The sequence below is a fragment of the Xenopus laevis genome, chromosome 5S (genome assembly GCF_017654675.1).
Source record: "Xenopus laevis strain J_2021 chromosome 5S, Xenopus_laevis_v10.1, whole genome shotgun sequence".
Lineage (NCBI taxonomy): Eukaryota > Metazoa > Chordata > Amphibia > Anura > Pipidae > Xenopus > Xenopus laevis.
The window spans coordinates 32,984,003-33,003,469 of NC_054380.1; the positions used below are offsets into that span (position 1 = coordinate 32,984,003).

A 19,467-nucleotide genomic window follows, 5' to 3' on the forward strand; every position below is an offset into this window, starting at 1 on the left:
TTCTCGGTTGTTGACCTCCTACATAACTAAATGTCTCAGGGTCAATGTCTCCAGACCAAGGCATCGGCTTAAATGGGCTTGATCTTCCCCTATGCCAGTAGCAATTTGTAAGGGGAGAATTTTGCCAATGCAAAAGCATTGACTATTTACACGTTTGTTACTTCCTCAACATTAAGGCTTGTGGGGAATGCAAGGTCTGTTTTGGAGAAGAATGATCTGCATCTGCAGGTTATTTACACATTGGTCATGAAGCAGAGTGCTACAAACATGACAGTTTGTAACAGTTTTCTTTCCACTTTTCACTCAAGTTTTGATATAAAAGTATGGTGCTCACTATGCACTAGGTTAAAAACCACAAGCAAGCAGAGCAGAGAATTGGTGTATGGGATGATTTTACTACTGCCTTTTTCCTTATTAATTAGGAATGCAGCATATGAAATGTGTACTTGGGACACACATAAGATAACATTTCTCTTACAAAACAAAAAAACTTTTTTCTGATATAAAATGTAATAATTTTATTACAATATAGTTTACTACACAGTTTTTAGCAATATTATTGAGGAAGCATCCTACAGTTCAAAGTGTCTTTTTATTTCTTTTGAGAAAAAAACCCTTTACGATAATTCTTTTTTTTCCTTCTATAAGAAGAAATGCTTGAATGAATATTTTTGTTTTCCCTCAGTTTAGCTCTTTGAAATCGTATGGGAACAATGTTCTTTTTTCTGCTTTTTGTTTCAAAGTTTGAAAAGACAATTGCATGTGCTTTTTTAAGTGTGTTATGTAATGCTTTGTTATAAGCAAAAGACTCGCTATTAACCCATGTATATAAATCTTGAACCAAATTCTGGGTAGATAGGACAGTTGGTGTAACAGTGTCTAATTCTTCTTCAATTTCAAAAGTATCTTGAAATGGAATAGCTGGTTTGGACATTTTTAGTTCATCTACAGCTTGAAGTGTACCTGCTGTATGTTTTGTTGGTTTGCTGGTAGAGTTTTTTAGAGCAATGGCAAACATAATGCATACACATGTCTCTCCAAAACTGTTTGTCCTACAAGAGCACTTACTCTTATGGACTATGCTCATTTCATCATCTCTGTTAATAATAAGTGTTGCTCCTTCCTGGATATACATTCTTCTTTTTATTAATAAATTACATTCAGACTTTCTGAGCTGGTCTAAAGAAATGTTTTCCCTTGACAGGAGAGTTTTGGCAAATGCAATGTGTTTGCAAATATTGCCCATCAATGAAAACCAGCAATCACAAATGTTATAAATTACATTTACATTGTGATATTTTGCTGGTTGACTCTCAGATGGAATGCAATAATTCCCTTCCCCTTTGTGATGAATATTTGCTTCAAGTCCTTTCTGTATCATTTTCTCCACTGTACCGAAAATGTCCTGCTTTTCTTGTGAACTTGATATACGGCCAGCCTTGTGAAGTTCAGTTAAATGCCTAAAGAAAAAAGAACGAAAATTGTTCAGTATGATGTTAAATATACAGAGTAAAATTAACCTTATGTTTTTTGTAGTTCTTGACTTGATAACGCAGTACTACAGAATTTAAAATATTTTACAGTATGGTAATGCGTTTTATTGAGAACATGTATTTCATGTTTGATAAAACTGGACCCACTCTATTGTTTTCCCATGGCAGGGCATGGCTGACCTGTACCTGCCAACATGTGAGGTGCTGACATTCCACTGGACAGAATTCTTTGTCCAGGGGTACCCTAATTAACTCTTTAGTGCTCATGCACTTCTGCCTGGGGGCATAGTAAATACACCACACTGACTGTGCAATTCGGAACATGGTTACTTATTACAAAGAAGGTGTCACCTGACAGCTTATTTAAACAGAGTAATGGTCTTATTTGTTTCCCACTTACTTACAGTATATATTCTTCAAAAATGCAGATTTTACTTTTTAATGCTTCTTTAATGAAATGCTGTGCTCTGTCCATCTATGGTGCCTATATGCCCCCCCCCTACTGTGGCTGTATTGATTGGGGAACCCATATCGCTGCTATATTTTGGAGTGCAGAGACAATTTAATAAAATAAAGGGAATGGTGCAGAAAAGTACAGAAAACATGGCAAGTTGCAACTGTTTTTGCACTCTGCCCTGCATTAAGGACTAAGAACTTTGGCAAATAACTGGATAGGTATGACAGAGGAAAGGGAACAAAACAGGAAAATGAAAAGCTACATAGCAAACTGTGTTGCCTCATTTAAGTGTAGGAGACATTGAGGTATATTTATCAAAGAGTAAAGTTAGAGATCGCCACAGTGGGATTTTGAACGGCATATTTATCAAAGGATGAACTTTCACTTTCACCCATTGAGAATCTCCATAGAAATGAAGAGAGTGGCGGAATTTCTCTCTAGAGGACCAGGCCTGGACTGGCAATCTGTCAGTTCTTGCAAATGCCAGTGGGGCTGCTGTATGGTTCCATAGAAAGTAACCATATAGTGGGCTGGTAGAGGGCTGTTTGGGCCTCTGTGTACTTGCAATGGCAAGGCCTATTTTGACTCCCAGTCCAGGCCTGTAGAGGACTGTGATGATCTCTAACTTCACTCTTTGATAAATATACCTCATTGCAAGTACAAAAAAACATCTATTGCCCAGGCTTTTTGCAGTTTACAATCTGCATGACTCTGTATTCTTTACTTTTTGGAGATCATAGAGCAACGGCATACCCCATTGATCTATTCCCTGGGCTTAGTAAATGGGGTCTGTGTATGTTTCTGTTTTAATCCAAATAAATGGTAACAAACACAATTTGTGATTACTTTTCCAAAAGACATAGCATTCTGCATTTATATATGGATTGATGTAGCTCATATACAGTACTTACTTGTAATATTTCTCAACTTTGCCAGTTAGCAGACAAACTAACATATCTAATCTCATGTTTGCTTTTCCTTCCAAAAATTGATATTTCAAAGTGTGGAAAAATCTTTAAAAAAAGGAAGACAATGTTTTAAAGCTTGACAGTACTAGTGTTGCAAATGTACAGTATAATGTAAATGTAGACAGTACTTTTTGACTGAAATATAACTACACTGGTTAATTAAAATATTATATGTATTGGCCATGGCATTCTGTAAAGTTGTGCTCCTCCATGGTGTGTGTGTGTGTATGAATAAAGAGGCACTTACCAACAAAATTAAATACCTGGGTGTCAAGCTATAGTTCAGCAAAACCAGAAGGAAGCTCCAGCACCCACAGATTTGTTAAAAATACAAACAAGTCTTTATTAAAGGGGTTGTTCTCCTTTGACTTAACTTTTAGCATGATGTAGAGAGCAATTTGCAGTTGGTTTTCATTTTTTATTATTTGTGGTTTTTGAGTTATTTATCTTTTTATTCAGCAGCTTTCCAGTTTGCAATTCCACCATCTGGTTGCTAGGGTCCAAGTTACCCTAGCAACCCTACATTGTTTTGAAGAGACTGTATTATAAATATGAAATTTTTGAATATTTATCAGTATTCCAAAACTACCTTTCCGAAAGATTGTTGGTTTCACTTTCTTCATGATACTCCTGTCGACCATATTGTGCCCACATGTCAGATACAGGAAACCAGTGATGCTGTAGATAGTCACCAACTTTATCGTTACCAGTGATTGCTTTTACCCGCTCAAGAATCTCAGTAGAATGTTCTTGAAATACTTTTTTCTGAAAGTAAACGATGCAAAAAATAAAATAATATAATAATATAACAGTATTTACTGTGAGTTTACCTACTGTAGAACAAAGAAAAAATATATATAATGTATATATGTTCATTATGTTCAATACAACAATATATTGCCACACAGTTGTTAGGAGTAAGACACCTCAAAAAGTAAAGATTATTAATATATTCTTTATATAAAATATTGTTACTATTAGAACAGTAATGAGAGCATTTGCAATTCAGCTGACAGTTTCTTACTTTTGCAGAATCAGTGAGTAAACATTTACTTATATTATTATAACATTATAAATTTTAGTTTTCTTTTAAAAAAAACAAATAAATATATACTGTATAATCATTTTACATTACATGTACAACTATTATCCTGGGTGGGGGCAGAAACTTACACTGCTTGACATTTTAAGTGATATCATAAACTGTAAGACTTCACGACGCACAGAAGGATCTAAGTTACCACAGGTTTTTTTTGACAACCATCTATGAACAGCCTAAAAAAGAAAAACATTTTCAATAATTAAAAAACTGTATCAGAATGAAATCTTAATCTTCGTAATCTTAATCTTAATTTTCGCGAATATGAAACAGAATTTAAGACGTTGGATACTTAAATTCTTTTATTAACAAGGTATGTGTGGAAAATGTGCATGTGATCAAATGTTATCCAGAAACCTGTTATCCAGAAAGCTATGAATTACTAAAGGGTCATCTCCCATAGACTCCATTTTATCCAAATAATCCACATTTTTAAAAAGGATTTCCCTTTTCTCTGTAATAATAAAACAGTAGCTTGTACTTGATCCAAACTAAGATATGATTAATCCTTTTCCAAATTATGGAAAGATCCATGATCCAAGTCCTGAGCATTCTGGATAACAGGTCCCATACCCGTGGATTTGTGTCACAAAAAGATTTCATAAAACATAAGGATTTAGATTTTATATAATCTGCCTGATGCTTGCAAAGCTTAAAGAATGTATGACATTGATTACAATTTTGATAACATTCCCCTAATGTATAATTATATTTATTTAAAATTATAACTCTATTATGGAGAGAACACAATCACAAGACTAGAGAATATACCTAAAAACACATACTGATATAAACTTTGTTTTAATCTTTAATGTGTCGAGTAACAGTATATATTTTAGGTGCATTACCTGAAGGACATGGAACCAGCACAGTAAGACTTTACTATAAGGAAACACTTTCTGAATAGCTTTAACCTCCTTGATATCTTTATCAACCATGAAGCATCTAAGATTGTGACATATAAAAATAAACAAAGTATTAAAAAACTAAGAATAAATAAATAATGTCAATGATAGAAGATACTAAACTTTTACATTTTCTCTGTGGTTTTACTTTGGTGCATAAACTTTACTATCATATAATGATAGACTCGGAAGTATTCATTTTTATTAGAATTGCTCAGTGAAATATGTCCAGAAATGGAGATAATAAAGTAGTATGAATTTTACATGTTGCAGCTCGCTGCTGCACTATGAGGATATTTAAAGAACAGTAACACCAACACTTAGGGGCAGATTTACTAAAAGTAGGAAGGCCTATACTTTAGTAATGGGGATCTATTTTTAGCAATGTTGTCCCACTATGATCTACATCCATATCACAGTTGGCATTCTGTTTCATGGAAAATATTACTTTAAGGAAAACTATACCCCCAAAATGGATACTAATATATAAGTGGCATATTAAAGGACAAGAAAAGGCAAAAAACTAAAATCCCATTTTTACTTTCTTTAATGAAAAAGAAACCTATCTCCAATATACTTTAATTAAAAAATGTGTACCGTTTTTATAAGAAACCTGACTGTATGCAGTGACATTCTCCCTTCATTTACTGCTGTGGATAGGAATTGTCAGACAGTCCCTAACTGCTGTGCTGGTAAACGATCATATTTTCAAATTGCAGGGGGAGCCCCCCACCTTACTTCCTAGAACTCGATCAGAATTGTTGGATTCACTGTAGAGATTTGTATCCAGAGACTCAGTACAGTCTTTATATTCTGATTATTAATCAGTCTTGTTGTATTGGCTTCTATGGCAGATATTATTTGACTTGTGCTGTTCTGATCATTTATTACGAACCCTAAGCTTAACCTCCCAACTGAAGCCCAGACCACACTGAGCATGTGCGAGTCTTGATATTGCAGAAAAGTCTAACAAAGTTACAAGATGACAGCTCCCTGCGCCAACTTTGAAAGCATAAATCATTTGTGTTATTAGGCTGCTGGTGCAGTACGTTCATGTTTATATTTAGTATACAAAATACAGCATTTCTAACATTATTCTATTTTAGACTTTAGTTGCCCTTTAAAGTACCCTACCAAACTGGCCTATATATCTAAGTAAATATTGCCCTTTTGCATCTCTTGCCTTCCTTGAACCACCATTTTGTGATGTTCTGTGTGCTGCCTCAGAGATCACCTGACCAGAAATACTGCAGTTCTAACTGTAACAGGAAGAAGTGTTGAATCAAAAGACAGATCTGTTAATTGGCTCATGTGACCTAACATGTATAGTTTGTTGGTATGTTTGTGTGCACCGATAATCATATGATCCCAGGGGGTAACCCTTATTTTTAAAATGGCAATTTTCTATTTATGATTACCCATGGCACATACAGTATTACTAGAAAAGCATATTATTATGAAAATTTACACGAAGCAGGGTTTTACACATGAGCTGTTTTATGCAATATATTTTTATAGAGACCTAGTTTTACTATAAATATTATATTGATTTATAAGAGAATTCATATTACTATATTAAAAAAAAACTATTTCTTGTGTAACTTTAACATAATAAATATCTGAATGAAAACCATAAAATAGGAGAGTGATTTAGTCAAGCAGTTTGTTGTCTTGAGATCTACTGATCAACAACTAAAGGTCTACTGATAGATCCTGATCTTCCTTTTGGACACTGCGAATTTAAAGGAAGAATATCATACTAGGGAGAGAGGCTGACAGTATGGGTTCTATAAAGGCAACCTTATGTGAATACGATTCTATGTCTCATTTAATAAATGTTTACATTTATTACCTTGGAGATAATTGTGGACATTTCTGTTTGACTTGCTCCAAACAAAGAGTCAGAATCTCTGTGCTTTCCTCACTTATTATGAAGTAGGCGACTGGCACACCCCGGCCAAAATCATTTCTAACCAAAAGCACATATAAGGCAAAACCATACGCAGTCACACCTTTATAGGTAGCATCCATGAAAACCATATTACTACCAAAGTTGATTAATTGTTGTGCTTGCCATGGTGACATAATAATAATGATAAGAGGATTATCAGACAATTTGGATAATGCTTGGTAGTATAATATAGTGTCTTTGATTTGATTTTTAACCAAAAAATCAACACTTATGGCGTCGGATTTATCTAAATAGATGCTTTCCAAATAAGATTTTTTCAGATTTTTCAGGTCATCAGGTGAAAGAAAGAAACGACGATCCTTTAAATCATGATGGCCTCTTTTATTTGACCATTCAGCAGACTGCATAAGAATATTGGTTGAAGACTCTCCATCAGAAATCCATTGTTAAATCTGTTTAAGGAGTTCTGTGTCTGTTCTATTCATTCTCCACTCCTCAGAATTTCCAACATTATGTCCATTATGTTCAGCTTGAAAACGGACAATAATGCCGCTAAACACACCTTCAGCAACATATTTAAAACTTACATATGCTGTACAACTGTTTGCTCTTGTTGTACATGGACTGCCTTTAGAATAACCTTTTGGTTTGTTTCCTCTTTCACAAAAGAAATAACTTACATTCCTTTTTTTTTAAAAATGTGAAAATGTGCCAAGTCCATCATCATACAGTTTTTTCAAATAATTAGATATGAAATCATCCTTAGACTGATTTTGTAGGATATAAATATTCCGAATAACATTATTGCTTTCTTTACGAAGTTTTCTTTCTATTGCCTTAATCCAAAACTTATCCATTATTTCTGGAAAAATAAAAACAAAACATCTGTTAAAATAAATTTTACTGCATAAAAACAATGCACACGATTATAGTAAGTATAAATGACTAATAAAAAGGTAAAACATACAATAAAAATTATACAAAAGACAGAACATAAAATATAGCACCATCGTTTCAGTCATCAAATAATATATATCACAAGTCAGCACATACAATACATGACCACGCTGGCAGGCAGCACACAGCGCCGGATTTACTGGGCGGGCGCCCCTAGGCCGCACGGTCCTAGTGCCCGCTTACCGCACGCAGATGCAAAAGCGCCGGAACACTGGGGAACAACGCGTCCCTGTGCTCCCTATTGACAGCTGAGCGGCATGCTGCCCCCAAAAATGTGCCATCACAAATCCGGGCCTGGCAGCACATAAAATATAATACCATCCCTGAAGGACGCATATCAAATATATCAATAACTAACACCATTCTAGGAGGCTGTGCATAATATATAGCATCATATTTTAAGGCAGCACATAGAATATACATAATCCTCCACAATGGTCATACATCTCCTGCCTGCAGAATGGTGTTACTTAGTGTGTGCTGCCTCACATGATGGAGTTATATTTTATATGCTGCCTTCAAGAATGGTCATATATTCTATTTGCTGCCTTCAGCATTTGCGGTCTTGTTGGATTTTACTGCCTCCTAGGATGGTGTTATATTATATTTGCTTCATATATTCTATGTACTGTCTGCAAGAATGGTCACATAGTGTGTATTGCTTACATAGATGATGTCAATTAATAAGTGCTGCCTCCTAGGATGGTGTTTTATTATATATGCTACCTTAAAGGATGGTCAATCATTCTATATGCTGCCTGCAAAAATGATGTTATATTAAATGTGATGCCTGAAGGGTAGTCATACACGGTATGTGCTGCCTACAAGAATGATGTCACTTACTAGAAAGGTATTTTATAATATATGCTGCCTTAAAGGATGGTCATACACTCTATGTGCTGCCTGCATGGCTGTTATATTATATATGCAGCTTTAAAGGATGGTCATATATTCTATGTGCTGCCTGTAAGGATGGTGTTATATTATATGTGATGTCTTCAAGAATGGTCATACATTGTGTGCTGCCTACAAGGATGATGTCACTTAATATGTGCTGCCACCTAGGATGGTGTTTTGTTACATTGGTTGCCATACATTGCATGAGCTGCCATAAGGATGATGTCACTTAGCAGTTGCTGCCTCCTGTGATGGTGTTATAATATATATGCTGCATTAAAGAATGGTCATCAATGGAAAACACAGCAAGTCCAGTTGATTTCACTTATTTCTACAGATGACATATGTGCTGCCTGCAAGGCTGGTGTTATATAAGTGCTGCCTCCTAGGATGGTGTGTTATTATATATGCTACCTTAAAGCATGGTCATACATTATATATGCTGCCTGCAAGTCTGGTGTTATATTATATATGCAGCCTTAAAGGATGGTAATATATTCAATGCTCTGCCTGCAAGGCTGGTGTTTATATAAGTGATGCCTTCAAGGATGATGTCAATTAATAAGTGCTGCCTCCTAGGATGTTGTTTTATTATATATGCTACTTTAAAGGATGGTCATACATCCTATATGCTGCCTGTAAGGCTGGTGTTATATTATATGTGATGCCATCAAGGATGGTCATACTTTGTATGTGTTTCCTACAAGGATGATGTCAATTAATACTTGCTACATCATAGGAGGGTGTTTTATAATATATGCTACCTTAAAGGATGGTCATATATTCTATATGCTGCCTGCAAGGCTGGTGTTATATTATATATGCAGCCTTAAAGGATGGTAATATATTATATGTGCTGCCTGCATGTCTGGTGTTATATTATATATGATGCCTTCAAGGATGGTCATACATTGTGTGCTGCCTACAAGGATGATGCCACTTTATATGTGCTGCCTGCAATGCTGGTGTTATATTATGTGATGAATTCAAGGATGGTCATACTTTGTATTTGTTTCCTACAAGGATGATTTCAATTAATACTTGCTGCCTCCTAGGAGGGTGTTTTATAATATATGCTACCTTAAAGGATGGTCATACATTCTATATGCTGCCTGCAAGGCTGGTGTTATATTATTTGTGATGCCTTCAAGGATGGTCATATATTCTATGCCCTGCCTGCAAGGCTGGTTTTATATTATATGTGATGCCTTCAAGGATAGTCATACATTATGTGCTGCCTCCTAGGATGGTGTTTTATTACATTGGCTGCCTTAAAGGATGGTCATAAATTCTATGCACTGCCTGCAAGGCTCGTGTTAAGTGATGCCTTCAAGGATGGTCATATTTTGAATGTGCTGCCTACAAGGATGTTGTTTTATTATATATGATACCTTAAAGGATGGTCATACATTCTATAAGCTGCCTGTAAGGCTATTGTTATATTATAAATGCAGCCTTAAAGAATGGTCATATATTCTATGCGCTGCCTGCAAGGCTGGTGTTATATTATATGTGATGCATTCAAGGATGGTCATACATTGTGCTGCCTACAAGGATGATGCCACTTAATATGTGATGCCTCCTAGGATGATGTTTTATTACATTGGCTGCCTTAAATGATCATAAATTCTATGCACTGCCTGCAAGGCTGGTGTTAAATTATATGTGATGCCTTCAAGGATAGTCATAGTTTCTATGTGCTGCCTACAAGGATGATGTAAATTAATAAGTGTTGCCTCCTAGGATGTTGCTTTGTTATATATGCTACCTTAAAGGATGGCCATACATTCTATATGCTGCCTGCAAGGCTGGTGTTATATTATATATGCAGCCTTAAAGGATGGTCATATATTCTATGCACTGCCTGCAAGGCTGGTGTTATATTATATGTGATGCCTTCAAGGATGGTCATACAGTGTGTGCTGCCTACAAGGATGATGCCACTTAATATGTGCTGCCTCCTAGGATGGTGTTTTATTACATTGGCTGCCTTAGAGGATGGTCATATATTTTATGCACTGCCTGCAAGGCTGGTGTTATATTATATGTGATGTCTTAAGGGTTTTCATACATTGTATGTGCTGCCCGCAAGGATGATGTCATGTAATATGTGCTGCCTGCAAGGATGGTGTCACATTATATATACAGCCTTAAAGGATAGTCATACATACTTTGTGCTGCCTGCAAGGCTGGTGTTATATACATCATGCCTTCAAGGATGGACATACATTGCGTGCTGCCTACAAGGATGATGCCACTTAATATGTGCTGCCTCCTAGGATGGTGTTTTATTACATTGGCTGCCTTAAAGGATGGTCATATATTTTAAGCACTGCCTGCAGGGCTGGTGTTATATTATATGTGATGCCTTCAAGGATGGTCATACATTGTGTGCTGCCTACAAGGATGATGCCACTTAATATGTGCTGCCTCCTAGGATGGTGTTTTATTACATTGGTTGCCTTAAGGGATGATCATATATTCTATGTACTGCCTGCAAGGCTGGTGTTATATTATATGTGATGCCTTCAAGGATGGTCATACATTGTGTGCTGCCTACAAGGATGATGCCACTTAATATGTGCTGCCCCCTAGGATGGTGTTTTATTACATTGGTTGCCTTAAGGAATGATCATATATTTTATGCGCTGCCTGCAAGGCTGGTGTTATATTATATGTAATGTCTTAAGGGTTGTCATACATTGTATGTGCTGCCTTCAAGGATGATGCCGCTTTATATGTGCTGCCTCCTAGGATGGTGTTTTATTACATTGGCTGCCTTAAAGGATGATCATAAATTCTATGCACTGCCTGCAAGGCTGGTGTTATATTATATGTGATGCCTTCAAGGATGGTCATACTTTGTATTTGTTTCCTACAAAGATGATTTCAATTAATATTTGCTGCCTCCTAGGAGGGGGTTTTATAATATATGCTCCCTTAAAGGATGGTCATACATTCTATATGCTGCCTCCAAGGCTGGTGTTATATTATATTTGCAGCCTTAAAGGCTGGTGTTATATTATATGTGATGCCTTCAAGGATGGTCATACATTGCGCTGCCTACAAGGATGATGCCACTTAATATGTGATGCCTCCTAGGATGGTGTTTTATTACATTGGCTGCCTTAAATGATGATCATAAATTCTATGCACTGCCTGCAAGGCTGGTGTTGAATTATATGTGATACCTTCAAGGATAGTCATAGTTTCTATGTGCTGCCTACAAGGATGATGTCAATTAATAAGTGTTACCTCCTAGGATGGTGTTTTATTATACATGCTACCTTAAAGGATGGTCATACATTATATATGCTGCCTGCAAGGCTGGTCTTATATTATATATGCAGCCTTAAAGGATGGTCATATTTTCTATGTGCTACCTGCAAGGCTGGTGTTATATTATTTGTGATGCCTTCAAGGATGGTACTTACATTGTGTGCTGCCTTCAAGGATGATGCCAATTTATATGTGCTGCCTCCTAGGATGGTGTTTTATTACATTGGCTGCCTTAAAGGATGATCATAAATTCTATGCACTGCCTGCAAGGCTGGTGTTCTATAAGTGATGCCTTCAAGGATGGTCATATTTTGAATGTGCTGCCTACAAGGATGTTGTTTTATTATATATGATACCTTAAAGGATGGTCATACATTCTATAAGCTGCCTGTAAGGCTATTGTTATATTATAAATGCAGCCTTAAAGGATGGTGATATAGTCTATGTGCTGCCTGCAAGGCTGGTGTTATATTATATGTGATGCATTCAAGGATGGTCATACATTGTGTACTGCCTACAAGGATGATGCCACTTAATATGTGATGCCTCCTAGGATGGTGTTTTATTACATTGGTTGCCTTAAAGGATGATCATAAATTCTATGCACTGCCTGCAAGGCTGGTGTTAAATTTTATGTGATGCCTTCAAGGATAGTCATAGTTTTTATGTGCTACCTACAAGGATGATGTCAATTAATAAGTGTTGCCTCCTAGGATGGTGTTTTATTATACATGCTACCTTAAAGGATGGTCATACATTCTATGCACTGCCTGCAAGGCTGGTGTTAAATTTTATGTGATGCCTTCAAGGATAGTCATAGTTTCTATGTGATGCCTTCAAGGATGGTACTTACATTGTGTGCTGCCTTCAAGGATGATGCCACTTTATATGTGCTGCCTCCTAGGATGGTGTTTTATTATATATGCAGCCTTAAAGGATGGTCATATATTCTATGTGCTGCCTGCAAGGCTGGTGTTATATTATATGTGATGCCTTCAAGGATGGTACTTACATTGTGTGCTGCCTTCAAGGATGATGCCACTTTATATGTGCTGCCTCCTAGGATGGTGTTTTATTACATTGGTTGCCTTAAGGGATGATCATATATTCTATGCACTGCCTGCAAGGTTGGTGTTATATTATATGTGACGTCTTAAGGGTTGTCATACATTGTATGTGCTGCCTTCAAGGATGGTGTTTTATTACATTGGCTGCCTTAAAGGATGATCATAAATCCTATGCACTGCCTGCAAGGCTGGTGTTATATTATATGTGATGCCTTCAAGGATGGTCATACTTTGTATTTGTTTTCTACAAGGATGATTTCAATTAATACTTGCTGCCTCCTAGGTGGGTGTTTTATAATATATGCTACCTTAAAGGATGGTCATACATTCTATATGCTGCCTCCTAGGATGGTCTTTTATTACATTGGCTGCCTTAAATGATGGTCATATATTCTATGTGCTGCCTGCAAGGCTGGTGTTATATTATATGTGATGCCTTCAAGGATGGTCATACATTGTGTGCTGCCTACAAGGATGATGCCACTTAATATGTGATGCCTCCTAGGATGGTGTTTTATTACATTGGTTGCCTTAAAGGATGATCATTAATTCTATGCACTGCCTGCAAGGCTGGTGTTAAATTTTATGTGATGCCTTCAAGGATAGTCATAGTTTCTATGTGCTGCCTACAAGGATGATGTCAATTAATAAGTGTTGCCTCCTAGGATGGTGTTTTATTATACATGCTACCTTAAAGGATGGTCATACATTCTATATGCTGCCTGCAAGGCTGGTCTTATATTATATATGCAGCCTTAAAGGATGGTCATATATTCTATGTGCTGCCTGCAAGGCTGGCATGGGCGTCCACAGAGGGGGGCAAGAGGGGGCAGTGCCCCCCCCCTGCAGGCCCGGCCTTAGGCCGATTGGTCGCAATTGGGCCCCGCGTCAATGGGGGCCCCGCACCCATCGTCCAGGCCGAGTGTGACGTCGCCGGTGCAACATCGCCTATGCAACGTCACCAGCGCAACGTGACGCGACTTCGCTGGAGCCTGGAGCGACGTGACGCGACGTCATGCATGGGACCGTTACCACCGCCTGGCTGTAATACTACAGCCTCCCGCAAATCCCACCCACAGCAGACTGCAGCAGGAACAGAACAGCTCAGAGTCTCCGACAGTCTGACTCACTCTGAGTGAGTTTCTGAACAGGCACGCGTCAGACTCAGCTCCTCCTGCCCTGGAGGCTGGAGCTGAATTTGAGGTCCCACCACCAAACCAATTTTAAGGTACATGGCACTGCCTCATTAGATTTGTCTTTTCCCCGCATTGTATTAGAGTAAGGATCACTCATTGAACTGGCGTTGTATCATCACATTGGACACACTGCATCTGCACCTCATAATAAAGAGGGTGGTGCTTGGTGCCTATTGTGAGGTTTTGACTTGAGGTACATTTCCAGTTTTTATGCTGCTTGCCATGATGTACTGTATATCCTATTTTGTCCCAGAGCAAAGCAGCTATATCCTTACCTCCCCCCCGTCCCTGCCAGACTGGGAAGAAAATGTAATTTGCTGGGATAAAGCGCCTCTAATCTCCTATACATCAGTGTTTCTCCTTTGCACAAATTACGAGTGATATCTCACCTTGGGATCACATGCACAGATTGCCTACTGCCCTGTAGCCTTTCTCTGCCCCAAACCTATCTGTCCAGGTCCAGCAATCAAGTCATCATTTGTAAGACAAACTGAAATGTCCACTCCACTCACTGGCTCTACTGCCTGTATGTATTCCCCAGTCATAGGGGGGCTAGATCTGCTGAGACCTGGCTTCCCAATTCCCTACATAACACATTTGTATACACACACAGTTAACATATATTGGTTACACTGTAATCTGAACCTTATATATTAAAGATAGGACGAAATACAAAGCAAAACTAGTTTCCCCTAAAGTATTTGTGCCTGGGCCCCGCAAAGCCAATAAGCAGAGCTGAGCCGAAGGGGTTAAGGCATGGGTAGATAGGGAAGCAGATTGTTAGTGGAGGAAGGCGCAGCATTGTGAGCTAAAATGAGATAGGAGACGAACATGTTGTGATTAGCCCCTCCAACAGGTCATTTTTTAATCACATACTTAAAGGGATCCTGTCATCGGAAAACATGTCTTTTTCAAAACACATCAGTTAATAGTGCTACTCCAGCAGAATTCTGCACTGAAATCCATTTCTCAAAAGAGCAAACAGATTTTTTTAAATTCAATTTTGAAATCTGACATGGGGCTAGACATTTTGTCAATATCCCAGCTGCCCCCAGTCATGTGACTTGTGCCTACACTTTAGGAGAGAAATGCTTTCTGGCAGGCTGCTGTTTTTCCTTCTCAATGTAACTAATGTATCTCAGTGGGAAATGGGTTTTTACTATTGAGTGTTGTTCTTAGATCTACCAGGCAGCAGTTATCTTGTGTTAGGGAGCTGCTATCTTGTCATTGTTCTTTTGTTTGGCTGCTGGGAGGGGGGGGTGATATCACTCCAACTTGCAGTACAGCAGTAAAGAGTGATTGAAGTTTATGAGAGCACAAGTCACATGACTTGGGGCAGCTGGGAAATTGACAATGTCTAGCCCCATGTCAGATTTCAAAACTGAGTATAAAAAAAATCTGTTTGCTCTTTTGAGAAATGGATTATGCTCAGTGTTGTTTTGCATACAGTTTATTTTTGATACCTTTCTAACTCTAAAAGTAAGCTGTCATCTGAATAAGTTTTCACATTGCCAGAAAACAATGAGAAATATTTTAAAAAGACAGTACTTCGACTATCGAATGGTCGAATAGTGGAACGATTTTAAGTTCGAATCGTTTGAATCGAAGGTCGAAGTAGCCAATTCGATGGTCGAAGTAGCCCAAAAAAACGTTCGAAATTCGAAGTATTTTTTCTTCTATTCCTTCACTCGAGCTAAGTAAATGTGCCCCCAAGTCTACTAGAAAATGTTACTGGCTCTTTAAATTTGGGGGGCCCCACCAAAGTTGCTCCAATTGGGCCCCGCAGTTGGTAAGACCAGCCCTGCCCCCCTGGGACTGTCCACACAAATCACTCTGCACGCTTAATTTTACCCACAGCCAGCGCTTCCCAACTGCCTCCCCCAGTCTCCGGGCTGACTCTGATTGACGTCACGGACGCCGCCGCGATGTGACGTCGCCGCCGCGATGTGACGTCGCCACTCGGCAGGGTGCTTTGTGAGGACGAGTCGAATGCGCGGGAGCTGAGCGATGAAAAAGAAATAGGTGAGGACCTGCCCTTTTCTCTGATCTCTGCCTGCTCCTTCCTGATTCACGAGGTCCCCCATCCCTGGCCCCTTCATGTCAAGACCCTGCCTCACATTAGTAGTACACTCCATCTACTTCCAAATCTGCCAATAAACTATCCCAACCACTTCCACACTGGGGCACCTAAGCAATTACATTCCATAAATTCATTCCACCCTTTATTATAGTGGTCATTCTATATATATATATATATATATATATATATATATATATATATATATATATATATATATATATATATATATATATATATATATATATATATATATATATTTGTCTGTTGGGGGATGCTACCCTAAACTAAATTACTTGCCCCCCCCCTGGAAAATTTTCTGCGGACGCCCATGAAGGCTGGTGTTATATTATATGTGATGCCTTCAAGGATGGTACTTACATTGTGTGCTGCCTTCAAGGATGATGCCATTTTATATGTGCTGCCTCCTAGGATGGTGTTTTATTACATTGGTTGCCTTAAGGGATGATCATATATTCTATGCACTGCCTGCAAGGTTGGTGTTATATTATATGTGATGTCTTAAGGGTTGTCATACATTGTATGTGCTGCCTTCAAGGATGGTGTTTTATTACATTGGCTGCCTTCAAGGATGGTGTTTTATTACATTGGCTGCCTTAAAGGATGATCATAAATCCTATGCACTGCCTGCAAGGCTGGTGTTATATTATATGTGATGCCTTCAAGGATGGTCATACTTTGTATTTGTTTTCTACAAGGATGATTTCAATTAATACTTGCTGCCTCCTAGGTGGGTGTTTTATAATATATGCTACCTTAAAGGATGGTCATACATTCTATATGCTGCCTGCAAGGCTGGTGTTATATTATATATGCAGCCTTAAAGGATGGTGATATATTCTATGTGCTGCCTGCAAGGCTGGTGTTATATTATATGTGATGCCTTCAAGGATGGTACTTACATTGTGTGCTGCCTTCAAGGATGATGCCATTTTATATGTGCTGCCTCCTAGGATGGTGTTTTATTACATTGGCTGCCTTAAAGGATGATCATAAATCCTATGCACTGCCTGCAAGGCTGGTGTTATATTATATGTGATGCCTTCAAGGATGGTCATACTTTGTATTTGTTTCCTACAAGTATGATTTCAATTAATACTTGCTGCCTCCTAGGTGGGTGTTTTATAATATATGCTACCTTAAAGGATGGTCATATATTCTATGTGCTGCCTGCAAGGCTGGTGTTATATTATATGTGATGCCTTCAAGGATGGTCATACATTGTGTGCTGCCTACAAGGATGATGCCACTTAATATGTGATGCCTCCTAGGATGGTGTTTTATTACATTGGTTGCCTTAAAGGATGATCATAAATTCTATGCACTGCCTGCAAGGCTGGTGTTATATTATATGTGATGTCTTAAGGGTTGTCATACATTGTATGTGCTGCCTTCAAGGATGGTGTTTTATTACATTGGCTGCCTTAAAGGATGATCATAAATCCTATGCACTGCCTGCAAGGCTGGTGTTATATTATATGTGATGCCTTCAAGGATGGTCATACTTTGTATTTGTTTCCTACAAGTATGATTTCAATTAATACTTGCTGCCTCCTGGGTGGGTGTTTTATAATATATGCTACCTTAAAGGATGGTCATACATTCTATATGCTGCCTCCAAGGCTGGTGTTATATTATATATGCAGCCTTAAAGGATGGTCATATATTCTATGTGCTGCCTGCAAGGCTGGTATTATATTATATGTGATGCCTTCAAGGATGGTCATACATTGTGTGCTGCCTACAAGGATGATGCCACTTAATATGTGATGCCTCCTAGGATGGTGTTTTATTACATTGGTTGCCTTAAAGGATGATCATAAATTCTATGCGCTGCCTGCAAGGCTGGTGTTAAATGATATGTGATGCCTTCAAGGATAGTCATAGTTTCTATGTGCTGCCTACAAGGATGATGTCAATTAATAAGTGTTGCCTCCTAGGATGGTGTTTTATTATACATGCTACCTTAAAGGATGGTCATACTTTCTATATGCTGCCTCCAAGGCTGGTGTTATATTATATATGCAGCCTTAAAGGATGGTCATATAGTCTATGTGCTGCCTGCAAGGCTGGTGTTATATTATATGTGATGCCTTCAAGGATGGTCATACATTGTGTGCTGCCTACAAGGATGATGCCACTTAATATGTGATGCCTCCTAGGATGGTGTTTTATTACATTGGTTGCCTTAAAGGATGATCATAAATTCTATGCACTGCCTGCAAGGCTGGTGTTAAAATATATGTGATGCCTTCAAGGATAGTCATAGTTTCTATGTGCTGCCTACAAGGATGATGTCAATTAATAAGTGTTGCCTCCTAGGATTGTGTTTTATTATACATGCTACCTTAAAGGATGGTCATACATTCTATATGCTGCCTGTAAGGCTGGTGTTATATTATATATGCAGCCTTAAAAGATGGTCATATATCCTATGTGCTGCCTGCAAGGCTGGTGTTATATTATATGTGATGCCTTCAAGGATGGTACTTACATTGTGTGCTGCCTTCAAGAATGATGCCACTTTATATGTGCTGCCTCCTAGGATGGTGTTTTATTACATTGGCTGCCTTAAAGGATGATCATAAATTCTATGCACTGCCTGCAAGGCTGGTGATATATTATATGTGATGCCTTCAAGGATGGTCATACTTTGTATTTGTTTCCTACAAGGATGATTTCAATTAATACTTGCTGCCTCCTAGGAGGGTGTTTTATAATATATGCTATTTTAAAGAATGGTCATACATTCTATAAGCTGCCTGTAAGGCTATTGTTATATTATTAATGCAGCCTTAAAGGATGGTGATATATTCTATGTGCTGCCTGCAAGGCTGGTGTTATATTATATGTGATGCCTTCAAGGATGGTCATACATTGTGCTGCCTACAAGGATGATGCCACTTAATATGTGATGCCTCCTAGGATGGTGTTTTATTACATTGGCTGCCTTAAATGATGATCATAAATTCTATGCACTGCCTGCAAGGCTGGTGTTAAATTATATGTGATGCCTTCAAGGATAGTCATAGTTTCTATGTGCTGCCTACAAGGATGATGTCAATTAATAAGTGTTGCCTCCTAGGATGGTGTTTTATTATACATGCTACCTTAAAGGATGGTCATACATTATATATGC

At 38.0% G+C, this 19,467-nt stretch overlaps 1 protein-coding gene across 1 annotated transcript; it reads right to left on the reverse strand.

The window, feature by feature from the left end:
• Positions 1–373: 373 nt before the first annotated feature.
• Positions 374–3,273, reverse strand: LOC121394176. The gene is made up of 2 exons (XM_041564378.1): positions 2,862–3,273; positions 374–1,460 (listed from the first exon to the last, which is right to left on the reverse strand). The coding sequence occupies exons 1-2, from the start codon at positions 2,915–2,917 to the stop codon at positions 593–595; spliced, it is 924 nt and encodes a 307-aa protein (XP_041420312.1). The 5' UTR covers positions 2,918–3,273; the 3' UTR covers positions 374–592.
• Between the last annotated feature and the right edge of the window lie 16,194 nt (positions 3,274–19,467).

Coding starts and splice junctions, on each gene's coding strand:
- LOC121394176 (XM_041564378.1), bottom strand. CDS start 2,917: ATGAGATTAGATATGTTAGTTTGTCTGCTAACTGGCAAAGTTGAGAAA. Junction 1,461..2,861: donor AAAGTTGAGAAATATTACAA/GTAAGTACTGTA, acceptor TTTTTTCTTTAG/GCATTTAACTGAACTTCACA.